The 13,965-nt window shown below is 32.8% G+C and overlaps 2 protein-coding genes across 3 annotated transcripts; both read right to left on the bottom strand.

Moving 5' to 3' along the window:
• Positions 1 to 1,147: 1,147 nt before the first annotated feature.
• Positions 1,148 to 2,394, bottom strand: LOC7474939 (dehydration-responsive element-binding protein 3). Its single transcript, XM_024608573.2, has one exon. The coding sequence runs from the start codon at positions 2,213 to 2,215 to the stop codon at positions 1,346 to 1,348; it is 870 nt and encodes a 289-aa protein (XP_024464341.2). The 5' UTR covers positions 2,216 to 2,394; the 3' UTR covers positions 1,148 to 1,345.
• A 5,852-nt stretch (positions 2,395 to 8,246) lies between these two features.
• On the bottom strand, positions 8,247 to 13,671 carry LOC7478627 (tRNA dimethylallyltransferase 2). Of its 2 annotated transcripts, none has more exons than XM_002313621.4 (10): positions 13,339 to 13,666; positions 12,310 to 12,389; positions 11,837 to 11,905; positions 11,556 to 11,628; positions 11,357 to 11,478; positions 10,920 to 10,994; positions 9,649 to 10,059; positions 9,144 to 9,219; positions 8,889 to 9,052; positions 8,247 to 8,745 (listed from the first exon to the last, which is right to left on the bottom strand). In XM_002313621.4, the coding sequence occupies exons 1-10, from the start codon at positions 13,649 to 13,651 to the stop codon at positions 8,596 to 8,598; spliced, it is 1,533 nt and encodes a 510-aa protein (XP_002313657.4). In that variant the 5' UTR covers positions 13,652 to 13,666; the 3' UTR covers positions 8,247 to 8,595. The 2 variants fall into 2 exon arrangements, with proteins under 2 accessions (XP_002313657.4, XP_024463783.2); XM_024608015.2 differs by having other exon boundaries at positions 8,602 to 8,796; positions 13,339 to 13,671.
• Positions 13,672 to 13,965: the final 294 nt, after the last annotated feature.

The raw sequence follows: 13,965 nt of genomic DNA, 5'->3' as shown, positions 1-13,965 counted from the left end.
GAAAAGTAAGGGAAAAACATAAAAAAAAAATTCAAGAAAAAAAAATAAGAAAAGTGAGAGAATAACCTTATAAACTTACAAAGTTCAACTTAAGAAACACTAATCTAAGGAAGAATCAAGTGAAGGAAGGAGGAATTGAAAGAGGAAAAAAATTTAATTACTTTATTTTTCAGTTGACATGAGATTGTTATTTTATCCCGGTTGAGGAGTTATTACAATATCGATTCAGATTCGATTATAGATGAATTATATTTCACAAAACATCAAAGGATGTAACTTCAATAGTGAGTTTATTTTTACTTTCACTTTAATTTTATGTACTTACAAATTTATTTTTTAATATTTTGGGTAGTGTATTTGAATTAAAACTTTACTGTTAACTTTAAAAATTCATATATATAAATTAATAATTTATCTTAAAAAAATTATATATTTATTTAATAACCCAGGACAGAAAAAATTCTTGACTCCGCCCTTGCAACAATCACACTTATGCCATTCAGGACATTGATCGATACCATTATGACATGAATATATAATATTACAGTTGTGGATTTTAACTTTACCTTGGAAACTTAATTTCATTTAAAAAATAATAATAATTTATAAATTAAAAACTTGAAAAACCTCTAAAATATTTTCTTAACATAAAAAAGAAATTGTTTTAACCCAGAGGAGTGGCTTTAGTACTGGTAAATGATAGGTAATTAAGAGCTTGCTCCACTATGATTAAGTGCCTTGATGTTCAAGTAGTAACCACTTGTATTTACTTCCAAGAAAGAGATAAAACAAGGAAAAAAGAGAGAGAAAATCAGTCAGGTGAAAATAGTCTTACCATGAGTTACGGATTTGATTTTTTTTTTTAATCCAATCTATCTCTTAGGCTTAAAAAATAACTACTCATACTAATTACTCTATAAATACTATAATTTATTTTTTTTTTGCCTTCAACCATTATGAAATTTATTTTTATCTCTCCTCTTTATTAACCTCTGATCAAATTCCATAAATTTCATTTAGATTGATAATTGTATTAAATTGGTTACATATTTTTATATATTATTGGTAGAAAAGAGGGAAAATTGAACTCTAAAATTAAGTTCTAAAGAGGATGAGTGGACTCCTAGAGCCTATGAACCCTAGAATCTTAATTAATTAAGAAGACATTATAATTAATGTTCTAAAAAGTCTATATTTGCAATGAACCCTAAGAAGGATAATGGATGAATGATAGTGTGTGTCTATATATATATATATATATATATGAGAGCTCTACCTTTATTACAAAGTCTATGACCCCATGATGAATCAAAAACGAAAAAAGTATCACAATATTTGAATATGATCACTGAGAATCTAAGTAGTCGTCCTCCCATAATGTCAAGTCCGTAGAACAAGCCATGTCATCCCAATAAACTCCTCTTGCCATAGCTGGCGGGGTAAGGATCAAACCCTCTGCCATGCTATCAAGTAATCCTGGCATGTTAAACAATGCCTCCTCATCAAAGAACGTTGCATTGGAATGATTAGGCACCTTCTCTGAGCAGCAGTTATTAGAGCATGACATGACCATATTTGAAAAAGGCTCTTCATTAGAAACCTTCTTTTCATATATCTCAACACTTTGTGTGTCAATTAATGAAGGTCTTAAGACATTTTCTGTGCCCTTCTCATGTACTGGAAGATCAATTAAAGATGGACTCAAGACTTTCCTTGACCTTGTCACGCATGAAAGTTTCTTATGATCAGGTGATGAGGAAGAAGAACACGAAGAAGCACTTCGTCCAAAGACCTCTGTAGCAGCAAGGGCAGCCCTTTGTATATCTCTAGCAGAAGACGACTTTGCTCGAGGAAGTATCAAAGCTGAATCGAGAAAGTTCAAGGCAGCAAGCTCTCCTTTAAGTGCTAAAGCAGCAACATCATGTGCCCTAGCTGCCATTTCTGGGCTCTTGAAGGTCCCCACCCAAATTCTTGATTTCTTGTTTGGTTCACGCACTTCACATACCCATTTATTCCCATTTCTTCTCCGTACCCCCCTATATACCGGATGCCTCGTCTCCTTGAACTTCTTCCTTCCCGCTTTGTTCTTCTTCAAAACTGCAACTGGCCGCTCTTGCCCTCGTGGAAGATTATAAATATCAGGGCTGTTGCATTGCTTGCAAGATAAAGTCTGACGAATTGAAGATTGTGACGATGAATAATTCTCAAATTCCATTTAGGCTTTTAGCAAGAGGAGAACAAATAGTTGAGAGCCAAAGCTGCAATAGGTCAAGCTAGATATATAGAGTGATCAGCAAATTGTTCGTCTTGGAGTTGCTGTGGTTTTTTTTTTTAAATGTACAACATTATTTAAACACAAATCACACCTTTAAAAACTAAAAATAAATAAATAAATAAAAAAGCATAATCTATCTCTCATCCAAACACACAAATGTTTATATATGCTAGTAAGTGATTCACGAGCCTGAGACTGCCGAAAACATTGTGCATGAGATTAATTAATTATTTGACCATTTCCTTTGAGAATTGTTCAATCCGCGAAGCAGACATGGAAACAGACACGGTTTTGATTACACGAGCAACACACTGATGCTCGGGCATCCACATGTGTGGATCAAAATCATGGGGCCTGATAACCCCATTGTACATTTGAATTATTAATAGTATGAATAACAAGACAGATTAGTGGGACCGATATTTTCTCTGAAAGGACCCGCATTGATTAATGTTGTTCACGACCTTGAATGATCAGGACCCCTCGCTGGTTTAGATTTATCTGGAGGCAGTACTACCTGGTTTACAAACTCAGTAAGCAGTCATGTTGTGTGGGTTCATTGAATTAGAAGGGGAGTAAAGGAAACAAAAGGAAAATCTAATTAACCTTCTCTTTTTGTTATGATTTACAGGAAAGAAGCTCGAATTTAAAACTTTTTAGAGAGAGAAGGACATGGATGTGATGATCCATACATGTACCATAAGTAGTGATCAAATGCTATGGTTTATTTTAAAAAATAACCTACGTGTTATGTATGTATTGTCCAAAATTTAAAACAATTTATTTCTATTGATTAAATTTTTCCCTCTTGGCAGATTTATGAAAACACGAAAGAGAATTAAATGAATCGACGTGAATTATAACATAATTTCTCTCTCTCTTCATGACACGCATTTCTTCGATCCAAGACAAAAAAAAAAAGGTGGAAAACTAAGAAATATAGTGTTTTTCATGATGTGCAAAAAGATAAACATGGAACAAAAGAAAACACGGCCATCACCTCTTTTGATGACTTTAACGGACTACGTACGTTATTTTAGGCTCTTTTTTTTTTGGGGGAGAAAATAATTTGTCTTGATAAACAAGTGTAATTATGGATAAAACTTTCTTGGAGAGAATAATTCATTTCTTTTTTAAATTGAGTTCTGTCATGGAAAACAAGGTTAAAAAAAACATTATATGGTGTCTGGAATACATAAACTGAAATTAAATTCTAAAGATAATATTATTTCTATAATTGAAATATTAATATATAACCTAACATGCATGTATATATAATATATGCATAGTTACTGTGAAATATGAAACGTACACAACTGCACCTAAAATTAACAAAATATATAGAATATACTTTTCCTTTTTGGAAAATGCCCCTACTCCTAAAAAAGAAAAAGCAAATTTCTCCAAAAAAGGCATGGTCTTGTCGCTCACTAAAAAAAATTACAATGACCCGTTTTTTTTCTTTGAAAACATGTTTTTTTTTCAAACAAATAAGTAAAGAACCTTTAGACTATATATATATATATGATAGATGTCGACACCCAGAAAATATATTCTCCAACTTAGCTTTTGTGCCGACTATTTAGGCATCAACTGTGAAGTGGAGTCCACTACAAAAACAAATTTGACTTGAATTGTCTAAAACACAACAGATTTTTTACTACAGAATTTGATCTTTTAAAGCAGCAGTGATCCCCCCGCCCCCTGAGCTTTCTAATTAACCCTGGTAAACTAAATTAGCCACATATATACTTAGATTTGAACATTTTGATATATTTACAATAATACTTGTATTAGTGGTTTAATCATCTTATCAAGAATTAGCCCATTAGTCACCTTGTTACGTCTCTTTCCACCACCGGCCTTGTATATATCTTCCAAGGTGAGAATCCTTGCCAGATCTTCTAGGTTTTAGTCCATGTACTGATCCCCAGATGGACAAATTAGAGCTTACATGACAAAATCGAGGGTCTTCGTTTCTCCGAAGACGATATTTCTGTCATGGGGCAATGATACAATGACACATCGTAGCTGCACTACTTTGTTTAAAGGAAAGAAAGACAATCCAGTTACTTGTGGGTCAGTTTGACGTTTTATAATATCAAATTTTTAGTTTTTTATTGTAAGATTTTAGTTTTTTATTATATTTCTACGTACAGTCTGGGAAATCTTGGACTTCGTATTAAGCTTAATCCGTTTGTAGTTACCATGTCATCTTGCAATAATTATTTGGGTTTTAGCATAATTAAGCTGGTTGTTTTGATTCAATAACTGGTACTTCAGATTTCACTATCTATTGTAACCTCTGCTTGGATGCATATATTTGTTTACTTACTTGAATCGGTTGTTTCTATATTAGTTTGCTTGTAGCCCCAGGTAGAGAGCCTGTATGTGCTCACCGCGCGCTCTGGTAATTATTTGTCGCCATCATTATTGCTTGTTAATACATTCATAACTCCTTTAACAGCTATGAGAAGCAGAATCAAAGAATTTGGTTCAACAACTAATTACCTGAGTTCTTATACTTTCTTTTATTCCTCTGAACATATATAGCGAAGGATTTTGGTGCGGATTCCTTACTCCACTGGGAGGAGCCTGACTTGTTGTTGACATGTTTGCAGACTTGAAAGGCTTTTCCCTAATGAGATATCACTCTAAAGGCAAGATGCTTTCAGTTTTTATTAGTTCGCATTAAACATTGATTTAATTTCTCCATTTTAACTGTAGTCTAGTCCATTCTTTAACTATTGAACGAACACTAATCGATACATGCAGCTGAACAAAACTTGATGTTCATACATTGGTCATTGTTGAATCTTGTTTCCCATTTTCTTCTTTCATTTGTGCATTCTCTCTTGATGAAAGGCAGAAGATATTCTCACAGGGTCCTTTCGTATGCTCTCATAACTAGTTGAATGAGAATCCTTGCTGAAGTTTTTGAAGCCGTCAATTGGGTGCTGGTGGTTTAACAGTAAAATCTCACGCATGGAGGCACAAGTGCGAGCCCAAGTGATTCCTCATTCTTCTAATGATATATCAATAGAATTTTTGAGAAACACGTACGTGGTGGAGGAAAGGTTAAGTGCTCTTTTCTATAGAATATAACGATTCACGATTGACAGCGCAGGTATCAGATATGTTGTTGTCAAATCAGTAAGGATATGGAGGGAAAAAATTGCAGAGTCCTTTCCTCTTAAAGGGCGTGCAGGTGAGTGTTTTTTTTTTCTATTTTTAGATACTTTTTTAGAATATTTTTGTTTTAAAAAAATATTAAATTATTTTTTTAAATATGTGTTTTATGTTTGTATGTCACATATTATATATATATTATCACTTTATGACGTTATGCTGACTGACATCATTAGAAGAAAAATTGAAGAGAGATATTTCTCATAATTGTGTCAGTGCTCCCCCGTGATACATGCTAGTCTATTGACTTTTACCATTTATTCTACTGCAAGTGTTAAAATTTACTGCAGTGCTTGTTGTCATGGTTGTGCCATGTTTTTTAATATTTTTTTAATTGTTTTTTGTTTTAAGTTTTTTTATTTTTAAATTATTTTTAATAGGTTGATATTAAAAATAAATTTTAAAAATAAAAAAAATTATTTTTAAATATTTTTAAATAAACAAAAATATTTTGAAAAACATTGATAATTTCTTCATTGTTGATTAATGAAACTACACTTTCATTAAAAAAAAAACCAAAAGAGATCTTTTTGTTATTTTGTTTATCTACTCACACAATACTTTGTACGAAGTAATGTTTTTTAAAAATTTTAATTTGGTTCTTAAATTTATTTATTTTTGCATGATTTAGCTTTTTTAGTTCAAATTAGCACCTGATTGCATATTTTCTAAGAGAAAGAGTTGAATTGAAAGACAGAAAACTGACATGAATAATACAGGTAAAATAGGTTTCAGGTTTGAAATTTGATTCAAGAGTTCATTTTAGCCCCCATCTTTTTAAGTTATTTTATAACAAGTCCATGTAAATTTAAAAAATTTAATTTTGATATCGAATCTTATTTCCCTGATTTTCAATCTTTTTTTTGGAAGGAGAGGCAGGGAGTTGCTAGATTCCAGTATAAATAGAGAAAGTTTATGTTGGTGATTATTTCGGCCACCAAATACAGTCGATTTGTTTTTTATATGGTTCTATATGATAAAAAAAAAAAAGTTCAGATTAGGTTTAAAAGTGTTTAAAAAAACAAATCTAGTCTCGAAAAAATTTTGAGTTTCAAGTTGGTTTTTTGTGTTTTTTAAGGTTATAGACTGGTTTAACAAGGTTTCTATGGTATTCTCTAGGTATTTAGAGTAAAAAATAAGTTGAAAATATATTTATTTTAAAAAAATCAAGGACCTTGTTTTCCGGCCACCATAAGGCCAAATTTCATGGATTCCTAGATGACGCATCATCTGCTAATGCAAGTAACATGTTATTTTTTTTGAAATGATCAGTGTGGACGACATGTTGTTCACCCCATTAACAAAAAAAAATAAAGACCCGTATACTTGGGCTTGCCCTTGCAAGCTCGCAAGTGGGTTGTTGCTTAATGGGCGAGGCGTTAAGCTTGGCTTACCATAACCAATTGCATATGTCCTAATTCTTTTCTTTTGTTTAAAACAATGAATTTATTTTAATTAATGCTTTATTTTATATATGATTTAATTAATATCAACTCTCTGTGATTTTTTTCTATTTATATTGTCTTTTTTATATTGTAATTATTTTTTAATGATATTGGATATGTTTAATTTTTAAAGAGATTGGTATGATTTATCTGTGATTTTTTTAAAATTTTATATAGATTAAATTTGTTTTTTTTAATATTAATTTTTTATAAGATTTTTAATATGTGCAGCTTTGCATAATATTTTTTTATTTTATTCAATGAACTTTATGTGTGTGTTCGTTTCTATTACAAATTTATCAAACACAACCGGATAAATTACTCGTGCTGCGATATTAAATATCTTAATATACTTTTGTCTCTTAGTTTGTTTAGTTTTGTTTTTATTTATTTCTTCACATAGTAGTTATTGACATGTCTAATTAGATGTGTGCATAATTTCTATTTACATCTAGAAATTTCTTTTTATGTAAATAAAAACGTTGAAAATTATGCATGTTCATTTTTTATTATTATGTTTTGATGTTTTAGATTTGATCTTTATTTTGATGTTTTTTTTCTTCGTCTTTTATAAAAATTTTATTAATTTTAATTTCACTATTCAATCCAAATTTATAGTTTTATTTTTCATTTTGGTATTTATTCTTTTTATTTTTGTCATTTTTTTAATGTTTTTATTTTTTTTAATTTAACTCTCAAATTGAAAATTTATTGTTGTTCTTTGATTATTATTTTTTTTTGCAATTTTAACCCTCATTTGTTTTATTGTTTTTTTATTTTGGATTTATTTTATAGTTTTTATTGTGTAATTTTAATCCTCATAATTTTTTTATTTATAATGCTTTTGATTTGATAACTCGAAACTGAAAAGTTAACAAGGATTAAATTTTTCTCAGTATCATCATTTAATATTTAATTTTTTAATTTTTATCTTATATTTTTATTATATTATTAAATTAATTAAGTTAACGAATTTTTTTTTCTTTACAAATATAAGTGTTCCCTCAACTTTTTTTTCCGGTTCAAAAAAAGAGTCCGGCACATGACATGGCGTGGCACCGATCTAGTGCTGACAGAAGGCGGTAATGAAATCCATAATTGCTAATTAATGAGACAACACTCTGATGCTGACTAAAGTGGGTAGTGAATTATAACACCCTTGCATTCACGTCTATCTGTACAATCACAAATCAAAGCTTTGATATTTTGTACCCTCTTTGACGTCTGACTCACTATACATAAAAGTACTATTCATATTTCACAGTCCAGAGCTTGTCCCCACTGATTAAAAAGGAACAGTAATCATTGAATACCAATCCAATTAACCAACTGATCACTGTATCAACATAGGTTAATTACTTTTTATTAAAAAAACATTGTTTTACGGAGTGACAGGTTTAACAAATACGCAGAAAAGGAATGAACATCAAGTAAGATTGAGAATAGGAAAAAAAAATTGGGCAGAATGATAAACGAAGTTGTTGGTACCTTTCCCTTGCTAGCTCTTCCCGTTTCTCACATTGTAAATGAGCTGGGAGAATCTAAAAGGCAGTCACTGGGAAATAATTTTAGGGATGTTATGGACAATCAACCAGGTTGTTAAACCAATACAGGTGAGGTCCACTTGCAAATACTTTAGAACATTCCATCTCATAACCAGGATTGTACGATCATGAAAATTGGTGACTAGCTACTGTTGGAGATGACCTCCTGCTCCACTAAGGAATAGCTGTGTCCTTGTGATTTCCGTAGCCGAGAGATTCGTTTTCTATGCCCACGGCCCTGTTTGTGCTGTTCCCACTCATGAGCTCCTCTAAGCACTCTATTCCCACAAGCCTAACAGCAACAAAGACGCAAGCAAGCATATTTTAGAGCCTGGCCCTTCTTCTTCCAAACACCAGCCGACATCGACAATTCAAGTAAACAAGTCAAAATTAAGAAAAAAGGATAATTCTTCAAGTACTTCGAGACGTGCAAACCTTGCAAATGTATTGAGTCCACAAGTTCCTCTCAACTGATTTCATTCCACCACCAACATGCGTTTCCAAATCAGGCACTGCACTCCTCTCCTCGGTTAGAAAAGCTCTGATAACATTCACAGCGGAGCTAACAACTTGTCCAGCCCACAATTCATCCGATTTGCCTGAAACATGAGTACCCGTGTGATTTAGCAGGGTACATTGCAAAGCATGTTATGAGAAGGGATGAAACAACTAGGACTTGGAAAGGTTTACATGATATGAATTCTGTTGCATCAACATAATGTATGTTCCATCCAAAGAATGTTTGAAGCCGAGTAAGCCTCCTCTTCTATAAAACAATAATATTTAAACCACTCAAGTCTTTGAGCTGACCATAAAACATGAAGTTACATATGTTGGACACAATAAACACATTTAACAGAGAATGAGGTGCACCATAGCAATTTCATGAATGATTTGAGTAAAAATATGATAAAGGATATAGGAGCTGCTTGTGCATTCAAGAGGATAAAAAGGATATAGGAGCTGCTTGTGCATTCAAGAGGATAAAAAGGATTTAGGAGCTGCTTGTGCATTCAAGTGGTACAATTTTTGCATGTACAGTCACAAACACATGCACATATACAGTATAAGCAATGCTATAAACAGGAGTGATTGTTTCGGAAGTGTGAAAAATATTGAAATGTCAGATATGATCTTCAACACAAGTGCATGTCTGACAAAGACAAGTAGATAATGTGAGACAATACAGACTTACTTGTACACGAACAAGTCTTCTGGTGTTCGCTTTTACTTTGTCAATAGCTTCTGCCAACAAAATTTTAAGTTGGTTATCATCAGAGGAATGGAGGATTTCCCTCATATTATCTTTCAACAGCTTCACATCCTCGTTTTTTGACTGCAAAAAGAGAGATCCCATAGAGTCGTGTCCTTTTTCATCTGACATGTAAACCCTCAGAAAATTATCAAACTCCCGCACACCAATGGCTTGCCGCAAACCTCGAGTATAATCCGCATTATAATTGTAAACCTCACAGACTTCACCAAGTAATCCAGCATCTATCATGCTATCTACTCTTTGTTCCACATACCGGTCCAGAACTGGGATATCAGCATCAACACATATAAAACAGCAATGGAACCTATAATTATCCATGCAACCCCAATTCTGCCCTGCCACAATCAAGATGTTACAAATTTTAAGAGCACGCAGGTAAGAATAGTTTCATTTCTACAACTCTGTTTTGTGAAGCTTCAATTCCAACAGTTGGAATTGGCTTTGATGGATCCAAGTCCCATTCTGTTCAGTTAAGAGCTAACATGCTGAACCTAAGCTGCTGTGACATTAGTTTTATTCCTCCTGGGAAAAGTTACTAATTCTTTCTAAATCCAGAAAATCTCAGTAAGGGATGCAGATACTTGCAGCAACCAATCTTCTTCAAGTAATATATACTGCATTTCAAAATTTTCCAACGTGAAGATGCATGCCAAGACATCAAGTAGCCAAAGTGTCAGAATTTTGTTGAATCATGCAAGGTTAAACTACAAGCAAAACAGCAATTTAAGAAGATGGCCTAAAGGCCAAAAATAAAAGTTACAAACAGAAAGCAAAGATATGTTAAAAATATGAAAATGAAAATAAAACAGAGTAAAATAATAGGTAAACGGAGACACACAAAAAACTTTAGGGGGCATCTATTTACTATATATGGAAATCACACTTAAAAGTGAGGTGAAATTGAAAATGTGTAGGTAGCATATCCTCTAAATTTAAGAAACAAGTATTGATAAATAACTGCCCACATACAAAACATTCGTTTTTCCAAAATCACAACAGCTTCAAAATAATTGCAGAGTTCTATTCTGGTATAAAATATCTGAAATATAATGAGAAAATGTATGATCAAGCTGAATGGTGCAAAAGGATCCTTATAGCTGATGCCAACAAGTTTGGATTGATGTTTAGCACTTGTTTATAATGAGAACAAATATGATTGCATGAATACATATTTAGTAAGAAATACAAACCTCTGCAGCCTTTCCCTGATAAAGTTTGCTAGGGAGGATACCAGAGCGAGCATACAAATTAAGGTACTGATTGATCTGTATAGAAAACAAAATTTAGCGATATCAAGAAAAAAAAAGGTTAATACCATGTCTTTCTAGACTGATTAGTAGATGATGCTGCTGAAAGGGAGATGCCAAATTTACAATAAAAAATTTCTAATGAATTTATCAGTCCTCCCAGGAGAAGACTTTTTGTTCATGCACAATTAATTTTCTCTATAATTATGTTTCAGTAAGACAATTCATCTAGGTAAAAAGAAGATGAAGTGAGCAGAATAGCGAAAAAATTTCCATTGTGGCACAACAATTAAGTCTACGGAAATAAGGTAGCTACAAAAATTGCACATTTCAACATGTTTTTCAAGGACTGCACTAACGTGAAAAGTTGGAATCCCTACCTTTCTATGGTTATTTGGATGGAGTCTGTTTGCTGCAACAGGATCAAGTTCTCTAAGATAATCATAGCTATGATTGAAACTCTCTCTCCCAGAGTCAGTTGCATGATCAGTCTGCTCATCACCTGTTAACATGTGAAGTATATCAATCTCATTTAAATTGCAGATTAATGCAGATTAAGCCAATAGAGTTGGTGTATACCAGAAGGATGATTCAGAAGGCTTTCATCTAAATCATTTGTTGTATCATCTAGAAGGAATGGACTTACAAGAGCCTGAACGCAGTAAGTAAATGGAAAAGAGTAAAAGACAGCACAGCAGTTTTAAAAAGGAAAATGAAAATGCAAGAGCTAACAATTTGTAATGTGAATATACTAAAAGAGACATATCTCTTCCTGGTCAGCCCAGAAAGCTCCTTGCCAGGAAATAAAAGAAAGACCTCCATGCTAGACCTTACTCAAATGACAACGCAAACAGCATTACCTGGATATAGTAATTTGTACCTCCAACAACAACTGGCAAGCAATTGCGAGACAGAATCTCATTGATGAGCTGAAATATAATAAACTCAATCAAATCAAAACATTCACATGATCAATTAAAATAATGAGAAATACCTAAGCCAAAACAAATGGTTGTGTTTGTGATAATTAGGACTCAGCACTAATTATCATTTGACAACTAATTGAATTAGCAAGGCCAAAAGGATTGCTACTGAGCTTAACCAAATAACACCATTACTTTTTAGCCAAGTAAATAAATGGGAATTAGAATGACTCTATCAACTGTTAGTACCATGAAGCCATTTATTGCATTATTAGTAGCTATAATAAAGACCATGAAAATCCCAAAAACCACACAACATTTCAAAAGGTATCTGCATTTCCCAATGCTGAGAACCTATATGGCATATGCACAGTACCAAATGCTCAAGAAGAAGGCAAAAGCTAACTCACAGGAATAGCAGAATCCCGAAAGTCCTTAGCAGTGAATTCCACATTTGGATTTAATGTTCCCAAGAGATGATGTGGAACTCCTGCATCCATTCACGAAATCATAAAACATATAAATAATAATATCAGGAAATTTCTATGAAAATGAGGACTTTTTGAGGAAAAAATAACGAAAGAAAAACCCAATTTCCACAACCTAGGAAAAGAGGTAACCATGTACAGAGAGATGGAACTCATGGGCAAGACCAATAGTTGTTAGAAGATTATAGGCAGTTCAATCTCTATAACATAATCCAATTGTTAGTGAGCATCTAAAAATAGAGACCCATTACATCGCTCAAACAATAAGCTATCTATATTATATTAGTTTTGTAGACAATAACCTAAATGTTGAGTACACTTTCCTTCCCTTATCTATAAAATATAAACATTTTCATTTCGAGCATTTGAAATCATCACACTCGGAGTCATAAGCTCTACACCCTCTAATTTCTTTCTCTCCCGTTCATGTAGTTTGGAACCTGGTCTAGCCTCTACGTGGCCACGAAGATTTGAAACTTTGTAAGATATTGGTAGTTGCTAAGGAATTTCAAGGAGTCATACGTAGGATGCAAGATTATACCGTAATTCCAAAAATAATTAAATGGAAAAGAGAACTTCTAGAATATTTTTGCCAGAATGTTGATCCTTAATTCCAGCGAAGACAAAGACGTTGTGTTTAGTTAAATCTATTTGTTCTTACTTAATATTGCTAACACATTACCAAAAAAAATCTTTGCTTAAGTCATTTCATCAACAAAGTTGGCTAATTTATTGCCAAACCTCAGTGACTTAATCTTTCTTTTCTTTTTACGAATTTATAACCAAAACCCATCAAGATTTATTATTATTATTATAAGTGAAAAATAAAAAATTCATGGCTGTAATACTTGTTTGTAAATTACACATTATATAAAAAAAAAGAACGCCATTTTGATAAAGAAGACGTAAGCACAACAAATATTAACATGTAGAAAAAGAAAGAGAACAGACCCTCTTGATCAGAGATGGGGACTTTGTTGGTGAGAACATCAAGACCACGGTAGACCTGCATGGAATCAGCGTTGATGATTTCAACAGGGAAGTGGGCTGCTAAATCAATGGCTAGTTTTGATTTTCCGGAACCAGTTGGACCCATTATTACTACCAACTTTGGCTTCTCTTCTTTTTCTTCTTTCTTTGTAACTGTTAGCTTTTCACCTCCATCGGTATTGCTAGGGTTTTGCAGAGCTTCCTCGGCAGCGCTGTCACTCTCCATTTCTCTCTCCGTGCTTCTCTCGGAGGTAAGCCACGCGGTACACGACATGTCAATCAAAGTGTCACGTAAAATATGTAATGGGTGGGTTGATGTGTCTCGTGGGCCTTGTTAAATCATCTCCATTGGGAATAGTCTTCCTGTCTTTACCCAACAACAATACGTTTTGGGCCTAAGCCTAAAAAACATCTGGGCCGATTATATCAGCACCTTCTTAAGATGATTAATGGAGATCCACGATGATTCGCATCACGGAAATTTTATCACCAAATAGGTACACAAGATAAATGATCTTGTATTTGGATTAAATTACATAATATGAATTTATTTATATTATTCGTTAGAAAATTTTCATTATACCCATC

This window comes from Populus trichocarpa, chromosome 9 (genome assembly GCF_000002775.5).
Source record: "Populus trichocarpa isolate Nisqually-1 chromosome 9, P.trichocarpa_v4.1, whole genome shotgun sequence".
Classification (NCBI taxonomy): domain Eukaryota; kingdom Viridiplantae; phylum Streptophyta; class Magnoliopsida; order Malpighiales; family Salicaceae; genus Populus; species Populus trichocarpa.
This window is presented reverse-complemented; position numbering and strand designations above follow the sequence as displayed.